General features: G+C 44.9%; 2 protein-coding genes across 3 annotated transcripts in view; both read left to right on the forward strand.

Moving 5' to 3' along the window:
• The window catches only part of LOC139580337 (cystatin-like), a 126271-nt gene that overhangs the window by 34768 nt on the left and 72116 nt on the right, over positions 1-19387 (forward strand). The gene's annotated exons all lie outside the window — the stretch shown is intronic.
• On the forward strand, positions 1568-11881 carry LOC139580336 (epoxide hydrolase 1-like). Its single transcript, XM_071408891.1, has 7 exons — positions 1568-1985; positions 2209-2418; positions 5440-5569; positions 7516-7739; positions 10277-10385; positions 10788-10913; positions 11357-11881. Exons 1-7 carry the CDS (start codon positions 1736-1738, stop codon positions 11556-11558), a joined length of 1251 nt encoding a protein of 416 aa, XP_071264992.1. The 5' UTR covers positions 1568-1735; the 3' UTR covers positions 11559-11881.

The following is a 19387-nucleotide window of genomic DNA, read 5'->3' on the forward strand; positions in this document are numbered from 1 at the left end:
AAAAGCAATTTATTCAGAGGTAAAAATATCTGAAATAGCGTGCACGGACCCTTTCATCAAGCTCAAATGGAACTCTCTGAAAGAAGCCCAGATAACAGAGTGCATATACATTTTATACAGTACAGAAAGTAGGTTGAGTCTGGAAGTTCTGGTCCTCTGGTTGGTTCTGATGAGTTGGGCGAGGTCTCCTTCAGGCCAGTATCACTGTCCCATTGGCTCTGAGTAGAGTTCTTTGTCTTCAGAAATGTTCAGCTAAAACAGGAGATTAGGTGTGTGCGTAGATGTTCCTATTTTGACATTTCTGTGTGTCTCTGTAAAATGTTCAGACTGAAGAGGAGTTTTTGTGTGTGCGTAGATGTTCCTGTCTTATCTGTGTTTATGAAAGGTTTACGTCAGCCCTCTGTCCTTGGGTATGTGTGTGTCTCAGTTTCTCGTGATCTGCAGTACCAGGCACCCCTTTTCTTATCAGTCTTTATGAAAAGGCCTGTGACAGCCATCTGTCTCTGGGTGTGTGTGGGTCTCAGTTTCTCGTGATATGCAGTACCAGGCACCCCTTTTCTTATCAGTCTTTATGAAAAGGCCTGTGACAGCCATCTGTCTCTGGGTGTGTGTGGGTCTCCGTATCTGCTATGAGTTTGTGAGAAACCCTGTTTGGAAAGAAGTTAGTTATAACAATGTATTAGCAAATATGCTTGTGTTATAATAAATGATATTTATTACATTACCAATGTTCGATTTTGGATATATTTGGCTGTTTTCGATGTTTAACATTTAGAAATCGTCCCTTTTCAGGTTTAGAAGAAGTGACCACAAAATGCTAACTCCCATTTGTAGAAACTGGTAGCATAGCTAGGATAGAGAAATCTGGGTCTGGAGGCATGTCGTTTTTAAAGGTGCACATGCAGAAATCGCTTCGCCATTTTCTGGTTGCAAAAATTCTAATAGTTCGCCTAATGTCAGTTTTATTTGACTACAAGCAAGTATGGTACGATGATATTCTACACTATTTAAACAGTTGTGAAATATATTTTCCATTACCACATATAGTAATATCAGCTGCTTGAACCTTGTGTACAAAACACAAAGTAAAAAGATGCATAGAAATGTCGCACATAGAACATATCTACTGCTTCTTAGACTTGCTTTCATTGAGAATGACAGATGTTGGGTTGCCCAAAAAGTGATGTTTTGCAGCTTTAACTGTAATGCAGTTGATTGGTGATGACGACACGAAAATATATTAGGGTTGACATCCATACAAGCATTTTATTAAGATTTTTACCTCTGAAATACCTAAAAGTAGGTTTGGGAGGTTGAATGAAATAGTTAAATTCCCATGTGCCAAAATAAAAAACAAGTTAAATGGGTTTCCATCGCATTTTCAACTACTGATAGTTTTGTAAGAAGAAATGTTTTGCTATATAGCGGATCTCTGGTTTTGGCAACAGGCCGTAGATATTTTTACATTTACATTTAAGTCATTTAGCAGACGCTCTTATCCAGAGCGACTTACAAATTGGGTTGTGCTTTTAGATGGTTGAAAGCGTAGTGACAACACATTAGAAATTCAACTAACTTTTATCTTTTTGAGTGGGTATAGGTTGTAATCTCATTGATCAATGTCTCAACTAAATATTACCCAATTATCCATGTTGAAATGACGTTGTTTGCCCAGTGAGTTATGGCTGAGTATCTTTTAATTTCATGTGAAAATCAAGGGAACATGTAACTTTGTATGACCACAACAGGCCTAACACAGGTGGTCTTCTTCCTCCTCCTCCATCATCATCTTCCTCCTCTACAGGACTTGTATGACCGTATTGACAGGACCCGGTACACTGAACCCCTGGAGGATGCAGGTTTCCAGTACGGCTTCAACTCTACCTACCTGAAGAAGGTGGTCTCCCACTGGAGGCATCAATTTAACTGGAAGAAGCAGATTGCAATACTTAACAAGTACCCTCAATTCAAAACCAATATCGAGGGTTAGTAGGCCTTGATGATCACATCATGATCTTTATAGTGCCAGTTTCTGTCTCTCACTCTGTTTGGAAATTTGTCAGGCATAATCATTAAAGTCATTTTTTTTTAAATGTTGATATAAAGAATAAGGCCTTTTATAAAAGGCTCATACATGCTTATAACAAGTTCCCCCAATGTTTTACCCACTGCTCCCCATTCTCTAACCCCTGATTCCTCTTCCTTCAGGATTAGATGTACACTTCATCCATGTGCGTCCACCTCACCGTGAGGGTCAGAGGGTGTTGCCTCTAATGCTGGTGCATGGCTGGCCTGGCTCTGTCTATGAGTTCTATAGGATCCTGCCTTTACTCACTGACTCGCTGGACAGTCTGGCTTTCGAGGTCATCTGCCCCTCCATCCCAGGATATGGCTTCTCCGAGGCCCCTCGTAAGCAAGGTGAGGACTCGCATATGGGGCATAAGCATTCTCTAAAGCAGGGGTGTCAAACTCATTCTGCCGCCGGGGCCGCTTTCGGTCTTCAACGAGGTCCAAACGGCTGCACTGAAAATGTGTTATATATATATATATATCCTCGCCGTCAATAACTGACTGCCTAGCTTTCATTTTGGTGAATATTCGCGAGCTGGACACAGTCAAGAAACTGTGTATATATATACACTGCTCAAAAAAATAAAGGGAACACTAAAATAACACATCCTAGATCTGAATGAATGAACTATTCTTATTAAATACTTTTTTCTTTACATAGTTGAATGTGCTGACAACAAAATCACACAAAAATTATCAATGGAAATCAAATTTATCAACCCATGGAGGTCTGGATTTGGAAGTGGAAAACCACACTACAGGCTGATCCAACTTTGATGTAATGTCCTTAAAACAAGTCAAAATGAGGCTCAGTAGTGTGTGTGGCCTCCACGTGTCTGTATGACCTCCCGACAACGCCTGGGCATGCTCCTGATGAGGTGGCGGATGGTCTCCTGAGGGATCTCCTCCCAGACCTAGACTAAAGCATCCACCAACTCCTGGACAGTCTGTGGTGCAACGTGGCGTTGGTGGATGGAGCGAGACATGATGTCCCAGATGTGCTCAATTGGATTCAGGTCTGGGGAACGGGCGGGCCAGTCCATAGCATCAATGCCTTCCTCTTGCAGGAACTGCTGACACACTCCAGCCACATGAGGTCTTGCATTAGGAGGAACCCAGGGCCAACCGCACCAGCATATGGTCTCACAAGGGGTCTGAGGATCTCATCTCGGTACCTAATGGCAGTCAGGCTACCTCTGGCGAGCCCATGGAGGGCTGTGCGGCCCCACAAAGAAATGCCACCCCACACCATGACTGACCCACCGCCAAACCGGTCATGCTGGAGGATGTTGCAGGCAGCAGAACATTCTCCACGGCGTCTCCAGACTGTCACGTCTGTCACATGTGCTCATGTGCTCAGTGTGAACCTGCTTTCATCTGTGAAGAGCACAGGGCGCCAGTGGCGAATTTGCCAATCTTGGTGTTCTCTGGCAAATGCCAAACGTCCTGCACGGTGTTGGGCTGTAAGAACAACCCCCACCTGTGGACGTTGGGCCCTCATACCACCCTCATGGAGTCTGTTTCTGACCGTTTGAGCAGACACATGCACATTTGTGGCCTGCTGGAGGTCATTTTGCAGGGCTTTGGCAGTGCTCCTCCTGCTCCTTCTTGCACAAAGGCGGAGGTAGCGGTCCTGCTGCTGGGTTGTTGCCCTCCTACGGCCTCCTCCACGTCTCCTGATGTACTGGCCTGTCTCCTGGTAGCGCCTCCCTGCTCTGGACACTACGCTGATAGACACAGCAAACCTTCTTGCCACAGCTCGCATTGATGTGCCATCCTGGATGAGCTGCACTACCTGAGCCACTTGTGTGGGTTGTAGACTCCGTCTCATGCTACCACTAGAGTGAAAGCACCGCCAGCATTCAAAAGTGACCAAAACATCAGCCAGGAAGCACAGGAACTGAGAAGTGGTCTGTGGTCACCACCTGCAGAATCACTCCTTTTTTGGGGGTGTCTTGCTAATTGCCTATAATTTCCACCTTTTGTCTATTCCATTTGCACAACAGCATGTGAAATTTATTGTCAATCAGTGTTGCTTGCTAAGTGGACAGTTTGATTTCACAGAAGTGTGATTGACTTGGAGTTACATTGTGTTGTTTAAGTGTTCCCTTTATTTTTTTGAGCAGTGTATTTTTATAAAGGTATATGCGACCAACATATGCATATCTGTATTCCCAGCAGTGTGAATTCCATATTTTAGGGCTTAGTGAATTTATTTAAACTGATTTCCCTTTTATGAACTGTAACTCAGTAAAATCTTGGAAATTGTTGCATTTTGTGTTTTTGTTCAGTGTAGGTCCATTATCATTTCTACGCAGTTGTGATTTGGTGTTAGTAATTTTAAAGTATATCGAGTTTGTCCAACCCTTCGCTGGCCAGATTAGACGGGGGCTGTAAGTTTGACACCCCAATTCTAAAGAACTGATGGCATAGACCAGTTTTTGCAAACGGCCAAACGTTCTGTCACATTGTTTGTTGCAAGAATTTGAGCTGGACATATCCATATGTCCTGCTAAGTGACTTGTTATGTATCTCTATCTCGTTATATCATAACTCCACACCACAGTAATACAGGGTTAGGTTACAATAACCCCATCATGACAGGCTGGGGGTTTTGTAGAACCTAGAATAGCAATAAATATCCCACTAATACTGTTTTTCTCCTTTTTTTATTACTCAAGCAAGGAGATTCAAGGTTTTGTTTTATTTTCTGATTGTGGTAATTCATCTTTTTGGCTTTTTAACCCAGCCCTATTTAGTAAAGTTACTATTAGTTCACTATACTAGGAATAGATGAGTTAAGGGCTATGGTTGTCAGGACCCGGTGTGAGAAACAGTCACTAATAGTCGGCAGAACCCAGAAGATGAGGCAGACACAGCAGTACTAGAGACGGTGGTTTAATCAAGGTAAAAGATCTTCAGGCAAAAAATATAAATCCACAACGTCAAAAGTAAAGCCAAGAGAAAAAATGGATATCCTCCAAAATACAATGAAAATCCACAAAGTGGTAAGAACAGCAGGGAAAAACAAACCTCAAAAGACTAATCAAAAATAAACAAGAACAAAACCAGAGTACCTCTGGAAAATCCAACAAGAGAAATGTATGTTCACAGCATGGCTGGGGCTGGGTGCTAACATACAAACACAGAGCAAAGAACTGAGGGACACTAATGGTTTAAATACCTACAAGGAAATGAGGCACAGGTGAAAATGATAACTAGAAGGGAAAATAAACAAAAGGTTCAAAAAGGCGCAATGGGGACATCTAGTGACCAAAACCTGAATAGTCCTGGCCAAAACCTGACAATGGTCTTCTGTGGTGTCATACTAATGTATCTGCTCTTCTTCTGTGGTGTTCCTCCCTGCAGGGTTTAACTCTCTGGCTGCAGCGAGGGTCTTCCACAAGCTGATGGAGCGTCTGGGTTTCTCAGAGTATTATCTGCAGGGAGGAGACTGGGGCTCACTCATCACTACTAACATGGCCCAGATGAAGCCAGAGTAAGAACAATTCTCCTCTTATTGAGATAAGTGCACTTGCACATTCCCCGTCATGGATTTTAAAGCATATAATTGATGTAAGCATTGGCTGGAGTGAGTTGCCAGCAGTGTCTAATCCATGAGGGGGAAAAGTGTGCACCTGTACTCTTTGGAAGAAGGGTTTAAAACCAGGAAGCAGCATAAGAACTGCAGAGTGGCGCAGCGGTCTAAAGCACCGCATCTCAGTGCTAAAGGCTTCACTACAACCACCCTGGTTCAGCGGTCTAAAGCACCGCATCTCAGTGCTAAAGGCATCACTACAACCACCCTGGTTCAGCGGTCTAAAGCACCGCATCTCAGTGCTAAAGGCTTCACTACAACCACCCTGGTTCAGCGGTCTAAAGCACCGCATCTCAGTGCTAAAGGCGTCACTACAACCACCCTGGTTCAGCTGTCTAATGCACCGCATCTCAGTGCTAAAGGCGTCACTACAACCTCCCTGGTTCAGCGGTCTAAAGCACCGCATCTCAGTGCTAAAGGCGTCACTACAACCACCCTGGTTCAGCGGTCTAAAGCACCGCATCTCAGTGCTAAAGGCGTCACTACAACCACCCTGGTTCAGCGGTCTAAAGCACCGCATCTCAGTGCTAAAGGCGTCACTACAACCACCCTGGTTCAGCGGTCTAAAGCACCGCATCTCAGTGCTAAAGGCGTCACTACAACCACCCTGGTTCAGCGGTCTAAAGCACCGCATCTGTGCTAAAGGCGTCACTACAACCACCCTGGTTCAGCGGTCTAAAGCACCACATCTCAGTGCTAAAGGCGTCACTACAACCACCCTGGTTCAGCAGTCTAAAGCACCGCATCTCAGTGCTAAAGGCTTCACTACAACCACCCTGGTTCAGCGGTCTAAAGCACCGCATCTCAGTGCTAAAGGCTTCACTACAACCACCCTGGTTCAGTGGTCTAAAGCACCGCATCTCAGTGCTAAAGGCTTCACTACAACCACCCTGGTTCAGCGGTCTAAAGCACCGCATCTCAGTGCTAAAGGCGTCACTACAACCACCCTGGTTCAGCGGTCTAAAGCACCGCATCTCAGTGCTAAAGGCTTCACTACAACCACCCTGGTTCAGCGGTCTAAAGCACCGCATCTCAGTGCTAAAGGCGTCACTACAACCACCCTGGTTCAGCGGTCTAAAGCACCGCATCTCAGTGCTAAAGGCGTCACTACAACCACCCTGGTTCAGCGGTCTAAAGCACCGCATCTCAGTGCTAAAGGCTTGACTACAACCACCCTGGTTCAGCGGTCTAAAGCACCGCATCTCAGTGCTAAAGGCGTCACTACAACCACCCTGGTTCGATTCCAGGCTGTATCACAACCGGTCGTGATTGGGAGTCCGATAGGGCGGTGGACAATTGGCCCAGCGTCGTCCGGGTTTGGCTGGGGAGGCCGTCCCCTGTAAATAAGAATGTGTTCTTAACTGACTTAATTTTAAAAAATAACAGACAGCCGGCCCCAATTCTCTCTCTAGTCCTTCCCCTTGGAACTCAAACCCTTTTGATATTTGTTGATCTGTTAGTGGGAACAATATGGTGGAATTGCCACCATTACACTGATTGTACCTATCCAGAACTGTCATATCTGCAAATATGGAAGGGTTAGGGTGGCGTATCCCAATCTCTCTCCCGGGGACTCCCAAGGTGTTCACATTTGGGTGTTTGCTGTACAGCACTACACAGCTGATTTAACTCATCAAGTTTGAGTATTTTAATTTAGAGCAAAGAAAAACACAACGTGTCCCCCTTGTGGTCCCCAGGACTGAGTTTGGGAAACGCTAGGTCACGGGGACATTTAGTGTACACAGAATAACATGTCTTCAGAACATCAACACTGTAACCATCAAGCAGAAAGATTTGTCTGTTGGATGACCACACTCTTTATCTTCTCTTCCTGTGCTACTGTGTAGGTGTGTGAAGGGTCTCCACCTCAACATGTTAACTAGCAAACTGAGGGGGTTCGGTGTCCTGTTTTCCATCCTGATTGGCCGCTACGTGCCCTGGCTGGTTGGGTTCACCAGGGAAGATGTCAGAAGGTTGTTTGGTTCAGTAGGTTTCATGGAAAGGAACATCTATGAGATCATCAGAGAGACTGGCTACCTGCACATCCAGGGCACCAAGCCAGACTCCGCTGGTGAGAATGTCACAGCTTTATTTTACCTGATATATCACCTGACGTTTTGATGACCCACAACTCCCAGGCTTGTTGTTTGAGCATGAGACTGAATGGACTGCTTTGTTGGTCAGTTTTTACCATCGGTCTGTAGTACTCCTAACACCACCACACACACCTGGTGATATGCTTGATCCAGATTTGCTGCAGCTCGCTGTCCCCCTGATGGCTGAATCTTTAACCTGACGATTTATATCTGGTACTGTCACCAAGGTTTGGAAGACGGCCCATGTACTCCAACCTTCAAAGGTGGTGACCATTGTGCCCTAAATCATTATTGGCCTATTTCTAAACTTTCTTGCCTAGCTAAAGTATTAGAATCCTTGATTAAATCTCAGCTAAGATCTTTTGTGTCTTTGAAATGTATTTTAAAATGAAATAAGTCTGTTTAGACCAGGTCATAGCACTATCTCTTCTGCATCCCTAGTTATAAATGATGTGGTTAACTGTCTGGATGAAAGGCAACATGGTGCTGCCCTCTTCAATGACATGTCAAAGGCTTTTGATACTGTTGATCACTCACAGCTAATTCAGAGGCTTTCCTCAGTTGTCCTAGACCAGGCTGCATGTAACGGGTTAAAACATTACTTGACAGAACTTAATATTTTACTACACCGGCATAAGGCAGGGCTTGCAGACCTATTATGGACTACAAAGGGAAGCACAGCCGCGAGTTGCCCAGTGACACGAGCCTAACAGGGGAACTTAATGACTTCTCTGCACGCGTCGAGGCAAGCAACGCTGAAGCATGCATGAGAGCACTAGCTGTTCTGGACGACTGTGTGATCATGCTATCCGTAGCCGATGTGGGTAAGCTCTTTTAAACAGGTCAACATACCAGGATGTGTACTCCGAGCATGCGCTGACCAACTGGCAAGTGTCTTCACTGACATTTTTAACCTGTCCCTGACCGAGTCTGTAATACCAACATGTTTCAAGCAGACCACCATAGTTCCTGTGCCCGAGACACCAAGGTAACCTGCCTAAATGACTACCGAAGCGTCGCACTCGCGCCTGTAGCCATGAAGGCTGCTCATGGCTCACATCAACACCATTATCATTATCCCAGAAACCCTAGACCCAGATCCACAGATGACGCAATCTCTATTGCACTCCACACGGCACTTTCCTACCTGGACAAAAGGAACACCTACATGAGAATGCTATTCATTGACTACAGCTCAGCGTTCAACATAGTGCCCTCAAAGCTCATCATTAAGCTAAGGACCCTGGGACTAAACGGCTCCCTCTGCAACTTGATCCCGGACATCTTGACGGGCGCCCCCCAGGTGGTAAGGATAAGCAACATTACATCTGCCACGTTGATCCTCAAGATGGGGGCCCCTCAGGGGTGCATGCTCAGTCACCTCCTGTACTCCCTGTTCACCCATGACTGCATGGCCAAGCACGACTCAACACCATCAAGTTTGCTAACGACACAATAGCGGTAGGCCTGATCATTGACAACGATGTGACAGCCTATAGGGAGGTCAGAGACAACAACCTCTCCCTCAATGTGATCAAGACAAAGGAGATGATCGTGGACTACAGGAAAAGGAGGGCTGAGCACACCCCCATTCTCATCGACGGTGTTGTAATGGAGCTGGTTGAGAGCTTCAAACTACCATGGTCCAAACGCACCAAGACAGCTGTGAAGAGGGCACGACAATTACCATTCCCCCTCAGGAGACTGAAAAGATTGATGGTGCTGATGTGAGCCATGAACAGCCTTTCAAAGCACTTCATGGTTACAGATGTGAGTGCTACGGGTCGTTAGTCATTTATGCAGGTTACCTTGGCTGTTCTTGGGCACAGGGACTATGGTGGTCTGCTTGAAACGTGTAGGTATTACAGACTCTGTCAGGGACAGGTTAAAAATGTCAGTGAAGACACTTGCCGGTTGGTCAGCGCATGCTCGGAGTACACATCCTGGTAGTCCGTCTGGCTCTGCGGCCTTGTGAATGTTTACCTGTTTTTAAATGTCGTACTCACATCGGCAACTGAGAGCATGATCACACAGTCGTCTGGAACACAGTCGCAAAGAATGTGTAAAGTTAGGTTAAATATAAAACTGGAATTTTTCCAATACGCCTACTGTTCTAAACCCCACATCAATGTTATAGAAAACAAATTGAAAATATAGATATGAAAAAACATACCGTAGCTGGTCCTCTGGAACAGCTGGTGCTCTCATGCAGATTTTTGTTCCACAAATAATGTCTAAGAACTATCTTCAAAATGTTTTTCCATTTTATGTTTTGGTGCCTCTAGGGCAATTCAGAAAGCTGAGTGATGACCTTATTACCAATGAATGTGTTTTTTATGATCTTGTTTTTCTTTCTTTATTTATATTTTGTGTGTATTTCAGGGCTGTAAAAGAGACCATGGTTTCAGTGTGACTCCCTGGTAAAATAAAAAAAATGCACGGACACACAGACCTCTGATAGTTTAGCTGTAGTAGTCGTTCTAATCATATTGTGAAATGTCTCCCCCTGCAGGTTGTGGACTGAATGACTCTCCAGTAGGCCTGGCTGCTTACATACTGGAGAAGTTTTCCACCTGGACTGACTTCAACAACAGGGACTTGGAAGATGGGGGGCTGGAGAGGTACAAGCTACAGTTTAGCTTGTTTACTTTGGGTTGTGAGTGGAGAAATATATACTTTTTAGGGGGTAAATATATTGCTGTCCCATCAATTACTCTTAATCAAATGATGGTCAGATCTGCCAAAACTGTAGGGGAAACATTCAATACAACTTTATTTGTCCCAGCAAAACAATGATCCTAATCTATTTGCATGAACATGTTGCCTTGGTAGCACCCATTCACAGTCCTATTCACTTGACACCAAATGGGAAAATCACAAACTGAAAGAGGGACTACCTTTGTTGTATTCGTCAGTGCACACTGTAGATAAACATTTACAACTGGAAAAGTGTTTTTATTGGAGAATGAATAAAACCCAGGGCTGTTGATTGGTTCATTGAGAGCCTGGTTCCTGTCTTTTAGGAAGTTCACCCTGGACGACCTGCTGACCAACATCATGATCTACTGGACCACCGGCTCCATCGTGTCCTCCATGAGGTTCTACAAGGAGAACTTAAAGACCAACATTGACAACAGACTGGATAATAAGTGAGTTTGTATGTGTGGTGTCATATGGTCCAGTATGACACGGGCGGTTCCTACAGGGCCTGTCCATTTAATATGACACCGGCTGTTCCTACAGGGCCTGTCCAGTTTAATATGACACGGGCTGTTCCTACAGGGTCTGTCCAGTTTAATATGACACGGGCTGTTCCTAAAAACCAATAATAGACGCTATTTAATAATACATGCCAAGGGACGTATAGTACATTTTGTAGTTTTATGTGATCCTTGCGGGACTTGAACCCATGATCATGCTTGCTTTGTGTTATGATAACAGGCTCCCAATAATGAGATGTTCCAGGTGGTTGTTTTCTACCTACTTTAGTTGAATGCACTGATTGGCAGACACTCTGCTAAAATGAGTGTCTGCTCTGACTAAAAATGTAAATGTGTGGCTGTGTTTGTTAACCTGTCTCTCGTGTCCTCAGTACGGGGGTGTATGTGCCTACAGGCCTGGCCGCGTTTCCCAACGAGCTAATGCACGTGCCCCAGTCGTGGGCCAGAGACAGGTTCAGGAACATCTACTCCTACTCTTACATGCCCCGAGGAGGCCACTTCGCTGCCTTCGAGGAGCCACAGCTCCTGGCTGACGACCTGCTGCAGTTTGTGAAGAAGGTGGAGAAGTTGTAGAGTTGATGGATACAAGAGGTCGACTCTCCACTCCTGCCAAGTGCCTGGAAGAAAAACCAGCAGGACTGCAGAACGTGATAACACTACAGCTTGGAATTGTAGCTTTGTACTAAAAACATTTAAATGTTAGTCTAAGATAAAAAGTCAGAAGCACTTTCTGATTATCAGGTAAATACTTTGTCAATCAGTGATGTTAACACTGCAATATGATCATGCTCAGTGATTGTGTTGGTGTAATATTAAGCCTATACAGTCAACATAATGGACCAATACTGTAATCAAAAAATGAAATGATCAGCACTTCAATACAGATTACAAATGTCTTCCAGATTCCACAACAACTGTGTGAAAGCAGCCTCAATCACAGATGTCTGTTCTTCTCTTGTTGTAATAATGCACTACTGCTATAGTATACTATACTACTGCTGTACTGCTATAGTATACTATACTACTGCTGTACTGCTATAGCATATTATACTATTGCTGTACTGCTATACTATACTACTGCTGTACTGCTATCCTATACTACTGCTGTACTGCTATAGTATACTATACTACTGCTGTACTGCTATCCTATACTACTGCTGTACTGCTATAGTATATTATACTACTGCTGTACTGCTATAGTATATTATACTACTGTTGTACTATACTACTGCTGTACTGCTATAGTATACTATACTACTGCTGTACTGCAATAGTATACTATACTACTGCTGTAATCATGTCTATTGTGACGAGCTTGTAAGGCAGGGATGTCAAACTCATTCTACAGAGGGCAAAGTGTCTGTGGGTTTTCCTTTCAATTAAGACCTAGACAACCAAAATCAAATCAAATTTTATTTGTCACATACACATGGTTAGCAGGTGTTAATGCGAGTGTAGCGAAATGCTTGTGCTTCTAGTTCCGACAATGCAGTAATAACCAACAAGTAATCTAACCTAACAATTCCACAACTACTACCTTATACACACAAGTGTAAAGGGATAAGAATATGTACATAAAGATATATGAATGAGTGATGGTACAGAACGGCATAGGCAAGATGCAGTAGATGGTATAGAGTACAGTATACAGTGATCCCTCGCCACTTCGCGGTTCACTTATCGCGGATTCGCTATTTCGCGGATTTTCATAATGCATTTTTTTTTTTTTTTGGTGCATTGTGCTCTGCATTCTGATTCGCTAAAAACTCACTCCCGCTTCTTGTATCAAAACATGCTACGAATTGTGCTATCATTTTGTCGTCTCGTGCAGTTATGTGTACGTACATAAAACAGCTTGGCAAATTTACATTAAGTTGGCCAAATTATCTTGTAATTTCGAACATCTCCTAAACCCATAATGTCGACGAAACGGCCTACACGTGAGTCACTGTATTTGTATACATGTAATAGTTGCTAATTGTAAAAAAAAAAAAAAGTTTTCTATTTCGCGGATTTCACTTATCGCGGGTCATTTTCGGAACGTAACCCCCGCGATAAACGAGGGATTACTGTATACATATGAGATGAGTAATGTAGGGTATATAAACATAAAGTGGCATAGTTTAAAGTGGCTAGTGATACATGTATTACATACATTTCCATCAATTCCCATTATTAAAGTGGCTGGAGTTGAGTCAGTATGTTGGCAGCGGCCACTAAATGTTAGTGGTGGCTGTTTAACAGTCTGATGGCCTTGAGATAGAAGCTGTTTTTCAGTCTCTCGGTCCCAGCTTTGATGCACCTGTACTGACCTCGCCTTCTGGATTATAGCAGGGTGAACAGGCAGTGGCTCGGGTGGTTGTTGTCCTTGATGATCTTTATGGCCTTCCTGTGACATTGGGTGGTGTAGGTGTCCTGGAGGGCAGGTAGTTTGCCCCCGGTGATGCGTTGTGCAGACCTCACTACCCTCTGGAGAGGCTTACGGTTGTGGGCGGAGCAGTTGCCGTACCAGGCGGTGATACAGCCAGACAGGATGCTCTCGATTGTGCATCTGTAGAAGTTTGCGAGTGCTTTTGGTGACAAGCCGAATTTCTTCAGCCCCCTGAGGTTGAAGAGGCGCTGCTGCGCCTTCTTCACCACGCTGTCTGTGTGGGTGGACCAATTCAGTTTGTCCGTGATGTGTACACCGAGGAACTTAAAACTTACTACCCTCTCCACTACTGTCCCATCGATGTGGATAGGGGGGGTGCTCCCTCTGCTGTTTCCTGAAGTCCACGATCATCTCCTTTGTTTTGTTGACGTTGAGTGTGAGGTTATTTTCCTGACACCACACTCCGAGGGCCCTCACCTCCACCCTGTAGGCTGTCTCGTCGTTGTTGGTAATCAAGCCCACTACTGTTGTGTCGTCTGCAAACTTCATGATTGAGTTGGAGGTGAGGGGAGTTCCTAACTAAATATACTTCAATGTGTTCCATTGAGCATGGTTTTTAGCATAGGTCTAGATTTAGCCTAGGTCTAGATTTAGCCTAATCTATGTCCAGGAAACCATTATGAATTTTCCGTGGACCCCAGGAAGACTAGCAGTAACTAAGGCATCAGCTTATGAGGATCCAAATAAAGAAATTAAACAAATTAACATCCACAAGTCAATAATTCACAAGACTTAGAACTACAGTGGGGAGAACAAGTATTTGATACACTGCCGATTTTGCAGGTTTTCCTACTTACAAAGCATGTAGAGGTCTGTAATTTTTATCATAGGTACACTTCAACTGTGAGAGACGGAATCTAAAACAAAAATCCAGAAAATCACATTGTATGATTTTTAAGTAATTAATTTACATTTTATTGCATGACATAAGTATTTGATCACCTACCAACCAGTAAGAATTCCGGCTCTCACAGACCTGTTCGTTTTTCTTTAAGAAGCCCTCCTGTTCTCCACTCATTACCTGTATTAACTGCACCTGTTTGAACTCGTTACCTGTATAAAAGACACCTGTACACACACTCAATCAAACAGACTCCAACCTCTCCACAATGGCCAAGACCAGAGAGCTGTGTAAGGACATCAGGGATCAAATTGTAGACCTGCACAAGGCTGGGATGGGCTACAGGACAATAGGCAAGCAGCTTGGTGAGAAGGCAACAACTGTTGGCGCAATTATTAGAAAATGGAAGAAGTTCAAGATGACGGTCAATCACCCTCGGTCTGGGGCTCCATGCAAGATCTCACCTCGTGGGGCATCAATGATCATGAGGAAGGTGAGGGATCAGCCCAGAACTACACGGCAGGACCTGGTCAATGACCTGAAGAGAGCTGGGACCACAGTCTCAAAGAAAACCAATAGTAACACACTACGCCGTCATGGATTAAAATCCTGCAGTGCACGCAAGGTCCCTCTGCTCAAGCCAGCGCATGTCCAGGACCGTCTGAAGTTTGCCAATGACCATCTGGATGATCCAGAGGAGGAATGGGAGAAGGTCATGTGGTCTGATGAGACAAAAATAGAGTTTTTTGGTCTAAACTCCACTCGCCGTGTTTGGAGGAAGAAGAAGGATGAGTACAACCCCAAGAACACCATCCCAACCGTGAAGCATGGAGGTGGAAACATCATTCTTTGGGGATGCTTTTCTGCAAAGGGGACAGGACGACTGCACCGTATTGAGGGGAGGATGGATGGGGCCATGTATCGCGAGATCTTGGCCAACAACCTCCTTCCCTAAGTAAGAGCATTGAAGATGGGTCATGGCTGGGTCTTCCAGCATGACAACGACCCGAAACACACAGCCAGGGCAACTAAGGAGTGGCTCCGTAAGAAGCATCTCAAGGTCCCGGAGTGGCCTAGCCAGTCTCCAGACCTGAACCCAATAGAAAATCTTTGGAGGGAGCTGAAAGTCCGTATTGCCCAGCGACAGCCCCGAAACCTGAAGGATCTGGAGAAGGTCTGTATGGAGGAGTGGGCCAAAATCCCTGCTACAGTGTGTACAAACCTGGTCAAGAACTACAGGAAACGTATGATCTCTGTAATTGCAAACAAAGGTTTCTGTACCAAATATTAAGTTCTGCTTTTCTGATGTATCAAATACTTATGTCATGCAATAAAATGCAAATTAATTACTTAAAAATCATACAATGTGATTTTCTGGATTTTTGTTTTAGATTCCGTCTCTCACAGTTGAAGTGTACCTATGATAAAAATTACAGACCTCTACATGCTTTGTAAGTAGGAAAACCTGCAAAATCGGCAGTGTATCAAATACTTGTTCTCCCCACTGTATGTATGCTGCAAAATGTGTATAATTCAAATTAACCTTATAATTTAGTGATCCAGTTTAGACTGACAGACAGTACTGTATAAAAATCAGAAAAACATTTTAAACAATTGAATCCCAAGACATTATACAGGTACAACCAGATGACAAGTAGGTATACAGTGCACAAAGTAACTTAGTAGGCTATATACAGTCACAGCACCAACACTGCTTTCAGTACAGCACATACCCAAGGTACACCAGACAACATATTCATTACAATCATTCTGTACAGGTGATGCCAGTCATTCATATAAACCTCTATAGAAACATAGTACCTGGACTGGGCTCAGGGTTACAGAGAGAGAATGTCCCTGGACTGGGCTCAGGGTTACAGAGAGAGAGTCGTCCCTGGACTGGGCTCAGGGTTACAGAGAGAGAGTCGTCCCTGGACTGGTCTCCGGGTTACAGAGAGAGAGTCGTCCCTGGACTGGGCTCAGGGTTACAGAGAGAGAGTCGTCCCTGGACTGGGCTCGGGGTTACAGAGAGAGAGTCGTCCCTGGACTGGGCTCAGGGTTACAGAGAGAGAGTCGTCCCTGGACTGGGCTCGGGTTTACAGACAGAGAGTCGTCCCTGGACTGGGCTCGGGGTTACAGAGAGAGAGTCGTCCCTGGACTGGGCTCAGGGTTACAGAGAGAGAGAGTCGTCCCTGGACTGGGCTCAGGGTTACAGAGAGAGAGTCGTCCCTGGACTGGGCTCAGGGTTACAGAGAGAGAGTCGTCCCTGGACTGGGTTCGGGGTTACAGAGAGAGAGTCGTCCCTGGACTGGGCTCAGGGTTACAGAGAGAGAGTTGTCCCTGGACTGGGCTCAGGGTTACAGAGAGAGAGTCGTCCCTGGACTGGGCTCAGGGTTACAGAGAGAGAGTCGTCCCTGGACTGGGCTCAGGGTTACAGAGAGAGAGAGTCGTCCCTGGACTGGGCTCATGGTTACAGAGAGAGAGTCGTCCCTGACAGAGAGAGAGGGGTATGGTGTATACATGTCAATCCGCTCGGTCAACACCTCTGTCTGTAGTCACAAATCGTCAGTGCTGATCTAGGATCAGGTACCCTCTGTCCATATAATGTTAGTCTTTGTGACGTAAAATGTCAAACTGACTTCAGATCAGCACTCCAGTTTGGCCTTTTAGATCAGCAGGTTTATATAGACAGGGGAACCTGATCCTAGATCAGCGCTGGGCCATATGGACAAAAATCCTGGATAAAAATGAATAATACATTGATAAGATGAATGTACACCACAGTTTAAAATGATCATTTTTAAACTACTAGTTTGATGGTTGTAGTCATTAACAATCCCCCATGTTAGGAAACTGAATTCAAACTTCACATCTCTCTAGTATAGGCTACTTATCCTAATGAACGATAAGCAAAATGCCTCCGATAAGTGATTCAGACAACTTTAATGTCCTCAGAGGCAATTCATATGGCAGCAGTCATAAAACAGATCACATTTAAAAATAAATAGCAAAGGATATTTACAAGCAAATTGGCAGGATTTGATCAGTATGGTGGCTGTCAATGACTTTCAGTTCATCCCAGCTTTCTCCTAGATCATGGCCTCCTGTCATCTCATACTATGGCTGTGGTTGGGAATCCTTTCATTGTCACTTGCCTTTGATTGCCATGGGGGTCCTGAAACCACACATAATCCTGCCAGTCAGGCTGCCCTCCTCCCAGAGAGGGCCCAGACCCAGAGACACAAGACAGAGCAGTAACTTGTCTCTTCACCCGCGTGGGGACCTTAAAATCCAGTTTGGAACCACCCCACAGTCGGAACCACCCCACAGTCCCTATGGGCCAGAACCATGGCCCTGTGCCGGACAGGTTTAGCGTCAGACAACAGGTCGGCCATGAAGAGCGTGCGGAAGAGCTACATAAGGCAGGAGGAGATGCGGAGGCTCTGGTCACCGTCGGCTAGTGTCACCTTCTCCATGTTGACCTCGTACAGCTCCTTGGGGAGGAAGGATTCACGGAGGAGGAGGAGCACGCAGGGACCCAGGGAGAAGAGCACCTCCAGTTGTTAGAGAACCTCCTCAAGGTCTTGGAAGGTACGCTGGCACCACCTCCAGTCCAGGCCTCCTGTGCGGACTGACCGGGCCTCCAACCCATCACCTCCTCATTCTGGGGGGAGAGAATGAGAGAGAGGCCTGGGGTCAAACAGCAACTCATAGACAACACTGCTAAGAGTAGGACTATTATAGGGATGAAGTGCCCGGCCGGATACTTTGCCCCCCATAGGGGGGGGGCAGGACAGCACCAGCTGTTCCAGACAACTGTGATCATGATTTGACGAATATCCACTTTGTTTGTTGAACGTGCGCCGCCAAACCGCGGTCCTTCTCTCCCGACTGTCTGCGTTCCCTTGACCTCTTTAGTCTTAATCACATCTATAGGCGATGAATATACTCTTACGCAATGGTTTGATTAAATACGCCCTATTTATCCACATAAAGAACTACTCACTTCAGAACTTCAATAGTCTGCATGGTTACTCAAGAGTCCTGCAGTTCCAAAGTGCGCTCCTGTCTGTGCGTCAGTGATTGAAGTCTGGACGTTTGTCGCGTTCAAATCAACTGTGAACTCGTAAATCTCCGACTTCAGTGCTTTCAAGATAACTGGGAACTCGGGACAAACGAGTTTTGAACGGTGATCCAACTCGGAATTCGAAGTCGGGACCTCACGCATCTTTCTAGAGCTCAGAAGTTCCGACTTGAAGATCACTGACATGTTTTGACTTCGTTTTGTTCCCGAGTTCTCAGTTGTATTGAAAGCACCATTTCACTAAACTATTGACATATGTCCGCAGTGATGATAAGAAAATACAATTATTCATTCTAATTTCATTTCTCAGGTTTGTGTCATCAATAACTTGAGGCCATTGACATATAACAAGCACAGAAGTCAAATCACGAATTTAGCCTAGCCCCATGTAACCACTGTCTAATGTCAAAGACACTGGTAACTTGTAACTGTGGTCTAACAGTAGGCTTAATGCTAGAATGTATAAATAACCAATCTTCCCTAAAGCCAATAATAGCCAATAAAGCCTAGTCCTATTTAGTTTAGCGTCACTTATATAAAAACAGAGAATTAGTTTTTTAAGAAATCCATTGCTGTGCAGGCTCTCATTTCGTAATATATTTCCATTATGAGTTATATAGCTGTAGCCTACAACCAAGCAAATAAAACGGGGTATGCCACTCTAAACTGATTTGACAGAAATGGTAGCAGAAGGTGAATGGTTAACTTTTGTTGCACAGTAGACGATGCTACGTCCCATGTGGCGCAAATGCTCACTGTCGGTGTGATGGAGGCGTTAGGTTTTTAATTGAAGTGATTAGTGGAATCAGAATCAAGCCCCACCCCTCAACAATCAGAAGTGACCTCAACACGTTCATATAAAAGTAGTCGGAGGCGAAGATTTGTTGTGGTGTAACGTTACTTGATACGATCGGAGTTGCAATACAGACCGATATCAGACGGGAAAATGCTCATGAATTGGAAGATCGTCGTTCCTTTGCTCGCGGTGGCTTTCATCGTGACGAGCTCCGATGGGATACCGGGGGGCGTCGTGGACGCAGATATGA

The sequence above is a fragment of the Salvelinus alpinus genome, chromosome 7 (assembly GCF_045679555.1).
Source record: "Salvelinus alpinus chromosome 7, SLU_Salpinus.1, whole genome shotgun sequence".
NCBI classification, from domain to species: domain Eukaryota; kingdom Metazoa; phylum Chordata; class Actinopteri; order Salmoniformes; family Salmonidae; genus Salvelinus; species Salvelinus alpinus.